The sequence below is a fragment of the Adelges cooleyi genome, unplaced genomic scaffold (assembly GCF_023614345.1).
Source record: "Adelges cooleyi isolate 19-005CV unplaced genomic scaffold, UGA_ACOO_1.1 ACOO_flye_CR_arks_rails_tigmint_CR_PRNA_1, whole genome shotgun sequence".
In the NCBI taxonomy this organism is placed as follows: domain Eukaryota; kingdom Metazoa; phylum Arthropoda; class Insecta; order Hemiptera; family Adelgidae; genus Adelges; species Adelges cooleyi.
This window is the reverse complement of record NW_026095751.1, coordinates 3,625,916-3,643,568: the sequence shown is the minus strand read 5'-3', so window position 1 is coordinate 3,643,568 and position 17,653 is coordinate 3,625,916. Positions and strand designations below refer to the sequence as shown.

At 28.3% G+C, this 17,653-nt stretch overlaps 1 protein-coding gene across 1 annotated transcript; it reads left to right on the top strand.

Annotated features, from left to right (window-relative positions):
- The first annotated feature begins 12,742 nt into the window (after positions 1-12,742).
- Positions 12,743-16,871, top strand: LOC126833859 (uncharacterized). Its single transcript, XM_050565421.1, has 11 exons — positions 12,743-12,862; positions 13,316-13,382; positions 13,471-13,521; positions 13,622-13,651; positions 13,980-14,030; positions 14,383-14,412; positions 14,485-14,508; positions 14,627-14,677; positions 14,939-14,968; positions 16,226-16,315; positions 16,494-16,871. The coding sequence occupies exons 1-11, from the start codon at positions 12,860-12,862 to the stop codon at positions 16,730-16,732; spliced, it is 666 nt and encodes a 221-aa protein (XP_050421378.1). The 5' UTR covers positions 12,743-12,859; the 3' UTR covers positions 16,733-16,871.
- The last annotated feature ends 782 nt before the right edge of the window (positions 16,872-17,653 follow it).

Below are 17,653 nucleotides of genomic sequence, written 5' to 3'. Positions count from 1 at the left end.
AATCTTTGTGATTAACAACACAGATGTTATCTTATTCAATAAAATGTAATCACTACATTTTCTTCTGTCCATTCTATCCAACATACATTATAAAACGCATCTGTTCTCCACTTCCGTCTTCTAATGTATAATAGAATAGAAATTTAAATCCTATATTATTTACTAATTTATATTTTACTTTAATTTTAGAAGAATTAGCTTATATGTTTGCTGTACCAGGTAATATTATTTTCTTTATTTTATTTTACATTTATAAGTGTATAATACTTTCTTTTTAATTTCAGACAAAGCAAACCGTCACTTAGAGCGTAATTGACTTATAAATTATTATTTTGAGTCATATACATATATATACCATAAATAATCATGTATTTATATAATATTTTATTTTAAATTTAAGACTCCATACGTCGAGAGAAAATTATTCGAAACAAGTTATCTGATCTCATGGGTAAATATTCAATATTATTCATATTAACTAGATACAAATAAAAATGATATATATTGTGTAAGTTCAAAGTATAATAGAATTTATTTTTAGCTTCAAGTTTTTATTCATTAAAATATAAATATTTAAAAAAGCAGCTTCTAATTTTAATTTTAGGATTTTTTATAAGGTCTAAGCGATTTCAATTTTAAAGTGACTGTACATATAAAATACAAAAAATATTTTTTATAATTTGTGTAACCATTTGATATTGTTCTTACAGACATTCCTGTGCCTGCTCAACCTGTCGGAGGTAATTATTGTAAATAATTCTATATTTGCTTAGACGTCCAAGCTCTATGGAGGTGTAGGGCTGGGGAAATTTATATTTTCTTATTTGTTAACGATACGGTTGTTTATTAGTTATTTTAGATATGACTTTATTACCGGGTCTTGGATCTAAGAGAAGGGAAGCAACTAAAGATGCTATACGGTCTTTAATATTTAAACTATCAAGTAATTATTTATACTACATAAAGTGTAATTTATAAAAACTTTTATTTTAACATTATTTATAATATTGCAATTTTTTTAAAAATAAAATTTTAACTTTTTAAGAAATATTATATGTAATTAAATATATAATAACATTTTTTTAAATTAACAAAAATTGCAATTTTTTTCTTTCAGGTGTTCCGGCTGTAACTATTGATAGATTTTTGTGTCGCTCAATAGGATTACTCAGAAGTGTACTAGACCCAGAATCATTTATAATGTCTGACGATATCGAATGCCACACATGTATCCTAGTTTCCACCATAGACAACATTGTAAAAAGCAGCAAATACAAATATGTTAATGGCGAAATTCTTCAAGTTCAGATCGGTGGTACCGATCAAACAGAACCACTTTCTAATCAGCTCGAGTGGTAATACAGACCAGTAAAATGTACTATATATATTGTTTATGATCATGTACAAAATTTTATCGTACATTTTAATACTTTTTAGTATCGTTAAATAATACTTGAAATAATGTTTTAATACTGCACTTACATACAATTTATAAAAAAAATATAATGCATTTCATAATAAATAGTTTTGCTTACAATTTTAAACACATACGATTTTTTAAAATTATTTTAGCTGTCTACCTATCATCTTTTCATGCTAGAGAATATTTCCAATATTTGAATAGTTTCCTAAATAAGCAATAAAATACAATACGCTAGAAAAATACTAATTGTTTTTTACAATAACAAGTTCTTAAATACAAATAATAACATATATAAAACTACTGAATATTTAACTCAAAAACAATAACTAAGCGAGTAGCTAATACTATGAAGATATCAAATTGTGTTTTTATGATTCACGCCTAGTATTTAAAAAAAGCCAATAAGGGGACAGAGAGCATTTTCGAATAATAAAAACATTTTTTACAAATTTTAAGGTGCTGCATATAAAATCATTATATGTATTGTGTTGTGGGAAAACTTTTATACATACGTGTGTCATTATTGCCAAAAATATTACACGTTGTTTTACACAATATTATTTATGCTGTTTATAAAAACACATCTATAATTATTCCTACTATACACCATGAATAATACTAAATGTCAATTTCTAATACAATTAGCTTATTTTCATTTTTTTTTTATTTATTGAATTAACGCCTGGAAGGCTCAAGTACAGGTACATAATTAGTAAATTACATTAGTATGATCACATGTGAGAGGTATAGAACATAAACATGTTATATTTTGATGTTTTTTGCATTATGATTTTTTAATCTATGTTTTTAATCCTATTACCATGTTAAATATTGATTACATTGAACATAGATTCAATTAAACGGCGATTTTTAATATTTATTGATAAGAAATGGGATCTCGGAAAAGTAGTAGTTACTTTCAGGCGTCTAGTATTATTATTTTTTTAATTTAATGGTTTCCTTCTTTTTTTTTTGGATTATGTTACTAAATAAGAAAACTGAGTGTTCTGATCTTGGTATCCTCTTGATATTAACTCTATTAACTCATTTAAATGAGTGTGAAACACAACAAGTGCCTATCACAAGATCAATTAGACAATATGTGGATACCGTTGCAAGTAATGATAGGGTTTACACGGAAATGGAACAGCAAGATTGTGATAAATTTTTAAAGACGCTCGTGAACTGTAACAGAGAAGTCTTTGATTGTTTATTTAGTTATGATAATAGGTATACAAGTCTTTGTGATATATAAGTTTAACCATGCACCATCGTGCTCCGTTATTTCATCTTATTACAATCAAACGTCTTGTTACATTTTTCACCGTTTTTCGCGTAATAAAAAGTAATCTTTTCGAAAAAGTGCCAGCTTTTCAACGAGTTGAACATCCCGTTTCTACATCACCCTTGAGCCTCATCATTGTCTGTTTGGTAAATTACTTAATTAATATATTATTGATTGCTAATACTGCCGACGCGGCCGCTCTCGGGTGGTCCGCTTAAACCAGTTATTCTTATCGCGCGATAAATTTACCTGTCGCCATGAAGGAAAAAAATAAATACCTCCGTTAACAATAAAAACGTCGCGTATACAGAGCGTGCCAAATCAAATTTCGCTTTTTTCAGATAAATCTAATCAGGGTGATGGACTTGTCACAACACCTCCGACTATAGGTAGGCGAACGGTCGCACACACAGGACAATGTACGTCGCGTATCATCTAATTAACCAGTTGACACTACCATCACGGACCGCCAATATCATCCTCGACCTCGCGATTGGTATTTTATTTAGCCTTTTTATGTTACCTTAATTTAGAATAAAACATCTTGTAGCCTGCAGCAGAGAGTTAGATTATTCAACAGTGTGACCGCCCGTTCTAGCTGCTCGGGCGATATATTAAGTCAACAAGGGAGACTTTAAGGCCAATTAGACGTAGACAGCGGCCTAGCTAACCGTTTTCCGTGGGGATCCGTCTATTTTAGCCTTATCGGCGGCCACTTTGCCTAGTCTAGCCAGCTAGACAAGCAGGTCCGTTACAGCACTAAGCGACTCGGTTCTCCAGGCCTATCACCCATTAACAATAAACAGCAAACAAAATCAAAATCAAAATCAAGCAACAAATAGCGACTCTGAATTTCAAACGGTTAAATACAAATCTAAACCGACATCAACTGAATCATTAGTAGGGTGTACAAAATTAATCTAAAAATAACATTTTTATGCGCCTTAATAAGTATAAATTAACCCTCGGGGGGTCTTGATAACCAAATAGGACAGGTGAACTAGAAAAACGCGAGGCACATTTTTCTACTTAGATGTTAAAACCTAAGCTTTCATGCTTAAGTTGTCTCTCATAATGATGTCTCTCTAACGGAACGGATCAGAAAGTGAATTTTTTTGTTAACTACCTACTTGCTTAACATTTAAAATAATGTGGTGCTCAATTTTACACGACATGTCATTAAGTATTATTTTATTTAGAAGAGAAAAGATGATTGTACATGAATTATGCACAATTAATTAGTTAAGGTAGTTATTAATGAGAAGAGAATGTTTATATATAGTTAGACGTGTGAAGTAGTAAAAATGCGCCCCCTAGTTCACTTGTCCTATTTGGTTATCAAGACCCCCGGAAGGTTAATTTATACTTTTTAAGGCGCATTAAAACGTTATTTTTAGATTAATTTTTTAATCTACTTTAGTTATTTTGTTCTTTTTTGTTTTCGTATGTACGTATCTATATATTTAAATGTACAATGTTATATAATGGATATACATGGTAAACATGTATTCTGTGGTATTGAAATGCAATAATTCTATAAACTTTTAGATTTCTTACAATATAAATTGCTACTTAAGGTTGAAAAAAGATTGTAGGAAAATGCAAAAAAGTGTAATGTTGGAACGGGTTTGAACCCGGTACCGCTTATATCTGAGCACCGTTCACGCCCAAACGCACCACGCATAATTTTTACTGGCGGGTGAGAAATAAGTCTTTTTGAATTGCAAGATTCCGCCCGGAACGACGGACAAGAAATCGACCCCATTTTAACCACCTTTAGGGGTGGAATTTTAAACCTCTTGTGGACTAATAATGCATTGTCGTCGATTTGTGAGCTACCCTGAAAGTTTCAGCCGGATAGCTAATCGGGAAGTGCTCGAAATTTGAGTTGCAAGATTCCATCCGGAACGACAAACAAGATTGTGAGTTCATAAAAACGTTATAAAAATAAGAAACACATTGGTGTCGAGACCTGTTAATACAACAATTAAAATTAATCTAATTAAAAATAATTAGAACAAAAATCACGTTGGGTTCTATCACTGAATAGCCTCCCTACTCATACCAAATCACCGATTTTATTTTTTTCCTCTCTCTGTATATATAACAATGTAACTATTTGCTAATTATGCCTTACAGCATAGATTGTAGATATTCTTTCATAAATATAAAAAAATTAAAAATTAGCAATTGCTCATTTTCACACTGTATGTGAAATTACATTAAATGGTGGTTAAATATAAGAGTGGAGTTGGAGGAAAAATAAATGTTCAAAAAAAATCCAAAAACAAACGGTGCGGAGGCAGTTGTTGAAGCAGCACGGCATGGTAATCTGATACGGTCGGTGGTGATGAGGAAGCGGGGTGGTAGTCGAAAAAAACATGAACATACCGTTTGTGATTACTTTGTTGTTGTGCCTAAAATATATTCAATATACACATTCGTGTTAATATGCGTAAAAGTGTAGTATTAGTCCAACACGTACAATAATTTATCATACCTAGTTAACTATTCGGATTATTCGGTTCTCAGATTAAAGTTTGTAGTTAATCATGATTTCAATTTTTGAAAAAAATATGCGTTCTCGGTTTAACTATTATATGTAGAATAATGTTATAAAACTGTTCAATAACTAGTATTCGAATAAGTACACATTATATTTACTTTTACACATTAAATGTATTAGTTATCATAATATTTGATTTCTGAGGGTTTCTCAGTGAAAAAATTGTTATTGACTATATTCATTATATTATTCTACATTTAATAGGGAAATAATATATGTTTGCATTAATCTTATTAAATTGGGTGAAATCTCAATAAATGTATTGTCAAACGTTTTTTTTTTAAATGCTTATAATTCCTTAAAAATTCAAAAACAATACCGTTTGAAACTTTTGGTTGTTGGCTATATATGTGCAGCTAGGACTTATGTATCAAATATAAATAATGCAGCATATAAAAATCAACCTCATATATTTTGGTAAAGTGCGTATGCCTTTTAAACTAAGCAAGTAAATTAAAATGAAAAAAAGGGTTTTAATAATTCATAACAACATATTTAGCACTATAAACTAAAAAAAATAACAGAATTAAAGTTGTAAAATGCAAACATAAATTTTACGAAAGATTGCTAAAACAATAAATTAAGGAATTGATTAAAAAAATTGCTACAAAACTATGTTAATTTGTACACATATTTTTGCATGTTGAAAATTTTATTTACATATTATTGTTTCGATTGATACGCAGATTTATCGAAAAGTCACAAGAATATCATTTAAAAAATTGATATATGCCTTGTACGTTCAATAATTTAAGGAACACTGTACAACTTCAAATATGGCAAGTACACTCAATAAACTATACCTAGTCAAATAATCTTTAATATTATGCAGAACATTTTAAAATATACAGCACTTTCAGGTACCTATACAATAAAAAACCAACCTCATATACAATAAAAAAAAGCTTGATGATATTTTCAACGGTTTTACTGTAACTAAATGGTACTAAATCTTAGAATATATTACACATCTTTAATTTCAGTAAGATAACACAAACGTTGGGAAATAACTTGTTTATTAGTCAATAAGTTATTTCGTTCTGTAACTCGATTCTTAAAAGAACGGCATTGTTCGTGTGTTTTTCTGGATGTAATTTTTTTTAAGTTGGCATTTTGAAATATCCTTTAGAGATCTTCGTGATTTTATGACATGAGAGTATTGTTCCAGTGTTTAAAAAATATTTAGCTATAGACCCAATAAATCAATAAAAACTTTACAAAGATATAAAACTAAACTGGTATTTAGATATAGGTGTCCCACTTGTAATTCTGTTTTCTATCATCTTCTCCCAAATCTTCGTACTAAGGTCATTAATTTTATTACTCTATAGTTTCTAGATTCTTGTAATATCTCCCCTGCCCTTTAATATAGATCCCACGTAACTCCCTCTCTACCCTACTGGCATTTCCACTTCTACTAGTATACAATTAAAAATGTATATGTATACATCCCTAACATTTTCTACCTCCACTAGAGCCTATAGGTATATTTAATGTTCATTGCTCTCACAGGCTACCACATTTTCTTGTCGATAACTAAACCTATCAGACCTTCGGCCAACGAAACATTATACTTTTACATTTCTATGCTCATAACAAAAGAGAATACAAAAACAATAAAAAATGGAAACACATCAAAGTACTCTTAATAACAAAACCTTCATAATTCCGCATAGTAGCTACATAAACTTTAATTGGCGACAGTGTCTAATATAAACGATTTTTATGCTTTTAATTTTTTGCAGATGAAAACTAAATGTTACTTTTTTTTTTTATCATTTACCTTTGTCAGTGTTTTGGGATTTGTTATAGGTAATTATTTATTTTTCACACGTACCTACTGGTAACTTTGATTAGGTAAAAAATAATCATAAAAAAAAACCAAAAAATGTTTTTTTACAGTTGACTATTCTGTTCCCTATACGAATGAGGTTATCCTTACAAGTCAGTAACAATTTCCTATAACATATAATTTTACCGTTAACATGCATATTTTTAAATATTATGTGTTAATAACTTATTACAGACTTTGCCATCGAACAAATTGAAGAAGGTACGATATGCCTGAATATTAAATTAATTACCTGTCTCTAACGTCCGTTATTCCCACCTATCGGGGCTTAGACGGTTTGAATTTGGCATTTTTTGGGCTTCTGGCTGGAAGCCGACTTAACGATACCAAACAATTTAGCCTCAGAGGTTCAGGTGGCCATTTCTTCCCCCAGACAGTTGCCCACCCAGAAGAACAAACCGCCAGCGACTGAGATTCGAACCGGCGACCGTGCGTTGATACACTGCCGCCTTATCACACCCCGCCACTTGCCTGAAAATTAAATAAATTAAAAATTAAATTTCTTTAAACTGTTCAGATTAAGAGTGTACAAGGTGCTTGTTTATGAATACCAGAAAGTTTATAATAATAAAAGAAACAATTTTCATAATTTACATAAAGAAAACTAAGGTTGTATGGAAAAGTCACTTCCTTGGATAATATGCAGTGACTATTTAACCGTATAGAGATATAAGCATTTGGAAACATCATGGATTATATCTTTTACTAGAGCTCAAACAATTATTTGTTCATTCTAGGAAATTTGGGTAATGCAATTTGTATAATTGTTTGTGGAGAAGAATCGATGGGTAATCACAGTTATTATAAAATATAGAAAAAATAAAGATAAACTTGCTTTTATTAAGAATAAAATAATTGCAAGTGGTTTAAGAATGACAAAAATAATATTTTTTATATACATGTATTTTTCTGTGTTATAAATCAACAATCGAAATAAAATCTTTGTGAACAACACAGAGGTACATTTACTTGAATTCAGTTATTTTAATATCATAGTGTCTATTCTATCCAATAAACCTTATACAGGGTGATTCATTTTGGGTAAGACACTCAATTTTTCGGAATATAATTTTTAAATATTATATTATTTAATTATATAATAATTTTTCCAAGAATTTTCGGTAAACATTGTACTATATTTTTCAATATTTTTAAAAGTTTATATCAACAATCCTTGTAAGCCACAAAAGGGGATTTTTGGTTTTTTTTTAATGGAATCATATGTTTTTAATTTCATAAATTTGTGGACAAAAAATAAAATAATATTTTAGCGTTTGAATTTTGAATTTTCATTTATTTGTTCATTTATTATGACTTTATAAAGATTTTATTTTTGGACTGTACTTCTTAATAATTTTAATCGTTACTACAAAGACGAGTAGTTTTACTACATCGCATACAAATAATTTTACGTGTTACCGTACCCGTATCATAATCAGATATAATAAATAACCACGCATTATGATATTGTTGTTAGAGTGTTATCGCCAATTGGATAACGCGAACATAAATGTGAATTTTATGTGCCACCGGTTTTCGAAAACCGAAGAAATTTAATAATTATTACGAGAAAATGTAGTATCTTATAAAGTCATAGCTAATGAACAGATAAATGAAAATAAAAAATTCAAACGCTAACGTATTTTTTATTTTTTTGTCTACATATTCATAAAATTAAAAATATATGATACCATTGAAAAAAACAAAAAATTCCCCTTTATGGCTTACAAGATTTGGTGATCAAAATGTTCAAAATATTGAAAAATATAGTACAATCTGTACCTCAACATTTTGTTGAAAATATTAATATATTCCGAGAAAATGATGGTCTTACCCAAAATGAATCACCCTGTAAAGCGCATCATTTCTCCACTTCTATCTTCTAATGTATCATAGGATAGAAATTAAAAACTCCATTTTATTAAATAATCCATATTATACTTTAATTGCAGAGGAAATATCTTATAGGTTTGCTGTACCAGGTAATATTATTACCTACTTCCTACATTTTATAGACGTATTTTTACGTTCATTAAGTGTACAATATTTTCTTTTTAATTTCAGAAAGAGCAGACCGTCGCTTACAGCGTAATCGCTTTTATATATTTCATATTTATATTAATGATAATATTTTGAGTCATATACATATATATATACCATAGATAATCATGTATTAATATAACATTTTATTTTTAATTTAAGACTCCATAGATCGAGAAATTCATACTCGATTCGTGCTATCTTTACTCGTGGGTAAGTATTCAATATTGTTAATGTTAACTAGTTACAAATAAAAATGATAAATTTCAAACTAATCAAAAATTTGTATTTTGCTTCAAGTTTTGATTCATTAAATTTTGACTGTCTAAAATTCTATTTATACCTTTAACTTAAAAGCGGCTTCTAAATATAATTTTTAGTTGCTTAGTTAAATTTTCGCAATCTCAATTTCACTGTTATAAATAAAATATAAAAACGGGGTTTTAAAAACCGTATTATTTTTCTGGTTAGGTGAAGTTCCTGTACCCCCTGAAACTGACGAAGGTAATTATTGTAATTCATTTTGTATTTTTTTTAATATGGCAAAGTATAATATTCCCTTTTTTTATATGTTCCTATTTTTTTGAGCAAATTCACAAAACATTTTCCTTTACATGGGATATAAGAAAATTTTTCCTTCCTATCTAGAAAAAAGGGTTTTAATATTTTTTTTTTTTGGTTTATCCATGGTTGTTGGGTATACTTGCCAAACAGGAACACAAACTAAATAGTCCCAAAACTTGAAAATTTAAAAAGACGCATAATTATTTTTGAAAGAAACTGGATTTAGAACTGCAAGATCTGTACATGTTAAGTGCATAGTTTGTCACAACAAAATGTTTGGCACTAGTAAAATAAACTTTAGAACTTATATAGATTTATAGTAGAACTTAAGAAGCAATGAGTGTCTATAGGGTATTAAAGCAGTTTTGGGTGGACGGAATACAGAGTGATATGATGATAGCGACGGTGATGGAACGAGATGTAGAAGACAGAGCTCTATAGAGGTGTAGAATTAGGGTGGCTGACCCCATGTGGTTAGGAATGTAAGGCGAAGATAAAGAAGAAAAAGAACTAGAAAATACATTTTTTTATTAAAATTTTTAACAATACTAGTTTTTTTTAAATATTTATTTTGTAAAATAATATAACATTGTAAATCTTATACTAACGAACAAAACATTGACTGATAAATCTTGTATGACCAATAACTTGTCACGGCTTAAGCCCATTCGCTTTTTATCAAGCAAATTTTGATTACTAATGCAAATGTTAACACGGTACAACATTATTGGGTTTCAATACTTATGGTTGAAAAATTGAAAAAATACAGTTCTTAGAAATGTTTTTATATCCCAAGTATCTAAATTATTATAAAAAATAAAAATGAGTTTTTATAATCTGTGTAACCATTTGATATTGTTCTTACAGACATTCCTGTGCCTGCTCAACCTGTCGGAGGTAATTATTGTAAATAATTCTATATTTGCTAAGAAGTCCAAGCTCTATGGAGGTGTAGGACTAGGAAAATTTGTATTTTCATGTATGTTAACAGTACGGTCATTATTAGTTCCAAATATGACTTCATTGCAAGACCTTGGATTTCATAGAAGGGAATTAACTAAAGATGCTATACGGTCATTAATAATTAAACTATCAAGTAATTATTTATACTACATAAAGTGTAATTTATAAAAACTTTTACTTTAACATTATTTATAATATTGCAATTTTTTTAAAAATAAAATTTTAACTTTTTAAGAAATATTATATGTAATTTAATTTATAAAAACATTTTTTTAAATAAATATAAATTGCAATTTTTTTTTTTTAAGGTGTCCCGGCTGAAATTATTGATAGATTTTTGTGTCGCTCAATTGGATTACTCAGAAGTGTACAAGACCCTGATTCATTTATAACTTCTGACGTTATCGAACGCGGCACATGTAACCTAATTTCCACTATAGGCGACGTTGTAAAAAGCAGCAAATACAAATATGTTGATGGCGTAGTTCTTCAAGTTGAGATCGGTGGTACCGATCAAACAGAACCACTTTCTAATCAGCTGGAGTAGTAACACAGACCTGTATGGTGTACGATTTATATATTGTTTATGATTATATACAAAATGATATCATACATTTTATTATCATAGTATAATACTTGAAATAATGTTTTAATACCTCACTTACATACCATTTGTGACAAAAATATAATGCACTTCATAATAAATCGTTTTGCTTACAATTTTAAACACATACGATTTTTTAAAATTATTTTAGATGACTACCTTTTATCTTTTCCAATACCTTTTTTTATTTACATTATTTATTTAGTTATATAGTGAAGTAGTTTATATAGAGTTATCTCTTATCCCTTTTTTATCTCTAAGTAAAAGTACTTTTATAATACATTTCAAAAACGTTAGTATATTATCTTCATAATGTTTAATTCATAATTATTTAACCTATAATGATAGGTTTTGCTCAGGTTCATTTTTAGCTTAAAAATATTTTGTTTATGGTATCTTTTTTTGTGTGTAATGGTATGAAACATTAAAACATATTTTGTTTTTTATTTTACTTGCTTAGTTTGAAGGTGTACGCGTTTTACACAAATATAGTATTTGTTGGAATATGTATTTTTGAAATATTGTAAATTATGTGCTTCGCACATGTATATTATTTCAATGGCCTTGGTTTTTAGCATAATACTTAAGCCACGATAAAGTTATACGTCGAATTCTTGCCAAAATTCGGTAACATCGAATTAGCCCTTTTTTTATGGCACTATCTAATGTAAAACATAATTTACTTTCGATTGACATGAGGTGTTCATAGTGAATGTCCCACTCTAAATGTCTTTTAATAGTAATTTTTATGTTTTAACTAACAGCTTGAATTTTGGTTAGAAGCCGAAGCTATGTTTTATAAAAATATGGTTTCACAATAAATTTGAATTTGAGATTTAACCTTATTCATTCGGAATAGCAGATGCAATATGCGTATTCGGTTTACTTATTAAATGTAGAATAATCTTATAAAACTGTTCAATAAATAATTTTCGAATAAATATACATTATATTTTTTTACACATGAAATGTATAAGTTATCATGTTATTTGAATTTTTAAGGGTTCCTCAATTAAAAAATTGTTATTGACTGGATTCATTTTATTATTTAACATTTATAAGGTAAATAATATATATTTGCATAATCTCATTAAATTAGGTAAAATCTCAATAAATGGAGTATAAAATATTTTCTTTAAAATGCTTATAATATCTTATGCTTTTAAACTAATCAAGTAAACTAAAATAAAAAACAAGTTTTAATGATTCATAATAACATATTTAGCACTTTAAACTAAAAAAAAAAATACAAAAAAACTATTTACAACACGTGTTGCGATTTAAACAAATAACACATTTAACATTGTACAAACATGAATTTTAGGAAAAACTGCAAAAAAAATAAATAAAAATAAAATTGATTAAAAAATTTGCTACAAAGCTATGTTAATATGTAATCATGTACAAATATTTTTGCATGTTGAAAAATATATTCAGATATTATTGTTTTGGTTGGTACGCAGTTTCATCGAAAAGTCGCAAGAATATCATTTTAAACCACTTTAAAATTGGTCTTTGCCTTGTAAGTTCAATAATTTAAGAAACACTATACAACTTTAAATATGGTAAGTACGCTCAATATACTATACCTAGTCAAATTATCATTAGTATTATGTAAAATATTATAATACATACTGTACAAGGTATAAACGAAAACGCCATCCGTCTACTCAACTGGCATTTTCCCTTATACTAGTATATAATTGAAAATGTGTATGCATACATCCCTAACATTTTCCACCTCCACTGGTCCTACAGCTTTTTTTAATTTTGATTGCTCTCACAGGCCACCATCTTTTCTTGTCGTTAACTAAACCTATCAGACCTTCGCCCCACGAAACATTATAATTTTACACTTGTATGCTCATCGTAAAAGAGAATACAAAAACAATAAAAATGGAAAACACATCATAATACTCTAAATAATAAAACCTTCATAATCCCGCATAGTCGCTTCATAAACTTTAATTGGCGACAGAGTCTAATGTAAACGATTTTTATGCTTTTTTTGTTTGCAGATGAAAACTAAATGTTACTACTTTGTTTTATCATTAACATTTGTCAGTATTTTGCCATTAAATGCAGGTAATTATTTCTTTTTTACACGTACCTGGTATCTTTGATTAGGCAAATAATAATCATAGTAAATAAATCAAAACAACACTTTTTATAGTTGACTGTTCTTTTATCGCTGATCGCTATACAAAGAGGGTTACCCTTACAAGTCAGTAACAATTTTCTACATTAAAAATTTAATTTTAACTAAATTAAATTTTTAATTTTATCATATATATTTTTATGTATGTGTTAATAATATATTGCAGACTTTTACATCAGTAAGGCTGATGAAGAAGGTATGATACTATATAAAAAAAATGTATATATATATATGTAGATAATATACAAAATATGTATATTTTGTTATGTTTACCTGAATATTTTATAAATTATAAATTTCTACAAATTATTCAGATTAAGAGTGTACAAAGTGTTTGTTTATGAATACTTAAGCATTTATAACATTTAAATTTATACTTAACTAAGCAATTTTCCTAATTTACATAAAGAAAACTAAGGTTGTAAGGAAAAGCTACTGCCATGGTTAATAGTAGTATAAGCATTTTAAAAGCATTATAAATTATATCATTTACTATAGCTCAAACAATTATTTGTTGATTCTAGAAAAATTGCCTGATTTAATTGAAAAATTTATTCGTGGAGATGTTTCGTCGGGTAATCTAGTTAATATAAAATATAAAGAAAATAAATATGATTTAGGAATGACCAAGACATTTTTTTTTTATGTAAATTTTTCTGTATTATAAATCATACATTTTACCCAACAACCGAATTAGAATCTTTGTGATAAACAACACAGATGTTATCTTATTCAACCAAATGTAATCACTACATTTTCTTCTACTTGATATAACTAATAGAATGTTGTACTTTGCTATCATAGTGTCCATTCTATACAATATACCTTATAAAGCGCATCTGTTCTCCACTTCCATCTACTAATGTATATAGCATAGAAATTTAAATCCCATATTATTTACTAATTTACATTTTACTTTAATTTTAGAAGAAATATCTTATATGTTTGCTGTACCAGGTAATACTATTTTTTTTTATTTTATAGAATTTAACATTAAATAAGTGTATAACACTTTCTTTTTAATTTCAGAAAAAGCAAACCGTCACTTACAGCGTAATCGACTTCATATATTTCATATTTATATTAATTATAATAATTTGAGTCATATACATATATATATATATACCATAAATAATCATGTATTTATATAATATTTTATTTTAAATTTAAGACTCCATACGTCGAGAGAAAATTATTCGAAACGTGTTATCTAATCTCATGGGTAAATATTCAATATTATAAATATTAACTAGATACAAATAAAAATGATATATATTGTGTAAGTTTAAAGTATAATAGAATTTATTTTTAGCTTCAAGTTTTTATTCATTAAAATATAAATAATTTAAAAGCGGCCTATACATTTAATTTTAGGGTGTTTAATAATGTCTAAGCAATCTCAATTTTAAAGTGTACTGTTATAGATAAAATATAAAAATGGGTTTTTTATAATCGGTGTAATCATTTGATATTGTTCTTACAGAAGTTCCTGTGCCTTCTAAAACGGTCGGAGGTAATTATAGTAAATAATTTTGTATTTGTTAAAAAGGGTCAAGGTGTAATATTCCACCTTTTTTTTTTAAATTTTCTATATTTTTGAATAAATTCACAAAAATTTTGCCATTACGTGGAATGTGAAGAAAAATTGTGTTCCCCAACTAAACACGGAGTAAGACTACAATATCGAAGAATCAATTTGGGTTTATGCCAGGGAAATCGACTAAAGAACCAATATTTTGTATGAGGCAAATTGTAGAAAAGTACAGAGAGAAAATAAGAAAACTGTGTATGATATTTATAGATTAAAATGTATATAGGGGCAAGTACAAGACTGAAGACTGTGTGTGGAAAAGTGAAAGATTTTAGTATAAAATTAAGTGTGCATCAAGATTCAGCGTTGAGTCCTTACTTGTTCTCTTTAATAATGGAAGAGATTACGAAAGATATACAGCAGGAGGTGTCATGGTGTATGATGTTTGCGGATGACGAAGTGTTGGTAGGGGAAAGTCCAGAAGAATTGGCTGAGAGACTTGAAGAATGAAGAGAAGCGCTTGAAGAGAAAGGACTGAGGATTAGTAGGAGTAAAACGGAGACAATCGTGTTTGATTTTGGAGAAGGTTATTGGGTAAAACAGGTAATGCAGATGAGTGATGATGAAGTGTGTGAGGTTGATAGGTTTAAGTACTTAGGATCGATGTTACAGAAAAATGGTGGGTACGAGGAGGATGTGAAAAATAAAATAAATTGTGGATGGATGAAGTGGAGGGAAGCGTCGGGTGTTTTGTGTGACAGAAGGATGCCTATAAGATTGAAAGGTAAATTAAATAGGTCGGTAGTGAGGCCAGCATTGTTATATGGTTCGGAATGTTGGGCAGTAGATAAGAAAACGGAACTAAGAATGAGTGTAGTGGAGATGAGAATGTTAAGATGGATGAGTGAAGTGGCTAGGGAAGCTAGAATAAGAAATGAAAACATAAGGGGCAGTCAAGGAGATGCGGCAATTGTGGAGAAAATAAGAGAGAATAGGTTGAGATGGTTCGGTCATGTTATAAGAAGAGAAAAGGTAGAGGCAGTGAGAGGTGTTATAAAGATAAATGCAGAGGACAAAATAGGAAGAGGTAGACCGAAGAAAAGATGGGTGGGCGGATTACAGAGTGATATGATGATAGCGAGGGAGATTGAACGAGATGTAGAAGACCAAGCTATATGGAGGTGTAGGACTAGGGAAATTTATATTTTCTTATTTGTTAACAATACGGTTATTTATTAGTTCCAGATATGACCTTATTACCAGGTCTTGGATTTCAAAGAAGGGAATTAACTAAAGATGCTATACGGTCTTTAATATTTAAACTATCAAGTAATTATCTATACTACATAAAGTGTAATTTATAAAAGCTTTTATTTTAACATTATTTATAATATTGCAATTTTTTTAAAAATAAAATTTTAACTTTTTAAGAAATATTATATGTAATTTAATTTATAAAAACATTTTTTTAAATAAATATATATTGCAATTTTTTTTTTTTTTTAAGGTGTCCCGGCTGAAATTATTGATAGATTTTTGTGTCGCTCAATTGGATTACTCAGAAGTGTACAAGACCCTGATTCATTTATAACTTCTGACGTTATCGAACGCGGCACATGTAACCTAATTTCCACTATAGGCGACGTTGTAAAAAGCAGCAAATACAAATATGTTGATGGCGTAGTTCTTCAAGTTGAGATCGGTGGTACCAATCAAACTGAACCACTTTTTAATCAGCTGGAGTAGTAATACAGACCTGTAAGGTGTACGATTTATATATTGTTTATGATTATATACAAAATGATATCATACATTTTATTATCATAGTATAATACTTGAAATAATGTTTTAATACCTCACTTACATACCATTTGTAACAAAAATATAATGCACTTCATAATAAATCGTTTTGCTTACAATTTTAAACACATACGATTTTTTAAAATTATTTTAGATGACTACCTATCATCTTTTCCAAGATGTTGTTTCTTTAACATTATTTATTTAGTTATATAGTGTTATAGTTAATATAGAGTTTAGTACAAACATCTCTTTTTTATAATGTTTGTTTTTAAATAATCTTTAAATCAAATAGGTAAAAATGGTCAGTAGAGACATACATTGAAACCATGTATGTATTTTTATAGCAGAAATACATAAAACTAATTTTTTTATAAGTCTACAAGTACTCCTACTATGGATCAAAAAACCATTTTAAGGACGCAATTTAGGGAATAGCTTAGTGCTCATCATCTAACTATGTAAGCTTGTATTTAAAAATAAACTATATTAGACTAATAACAAAAAGATAACTAATGATATTAGTATAAAATACCGTAAAAACATTAGTTGTATGTAAATCTATCTTAATTTTTTTTGTTAGAGTGCATTAATATATTACTTCTCTACTATATAGAAAAAATAATTATGTATTTTTCTTATAAAAAAGTATGACAAATTTACTCCTTTATGATACATTTTAAATAAATAGGTTGCGTAGTTCATATAGGGAAAATTGTTAAAATATGCGTATTGTTGTCATTGGTCATCTTATCAATTGGCATTTTGTAAAACGAAGAAAACATGTCAAAAAGTCGTTATATCATATACTAATATAACATAAGCAAAAATATTTTCAAAAAGAAACACATCAAATTATTTTCAGAC

Excerpts from the sequence above, each read along its gene's own strand:
- LOC126833859 (XM_050565421.1), top strand. Across the intron at positions 14,509-14,626 it reads AGCAAACCGTCACTTACAGC|ACTCCATACGTCGAGAGAAA; the intron begins GTAATCGACTTC and ends TTTAAATTTAAG. Across the intron at positions 16,316-16,493 it reads TTTAATATTTAAACTATCAA|GTGTCCCGGCTGAAATTATT; the intron begins GTAATTATCTAT and ends TTTTTTTTTAAG.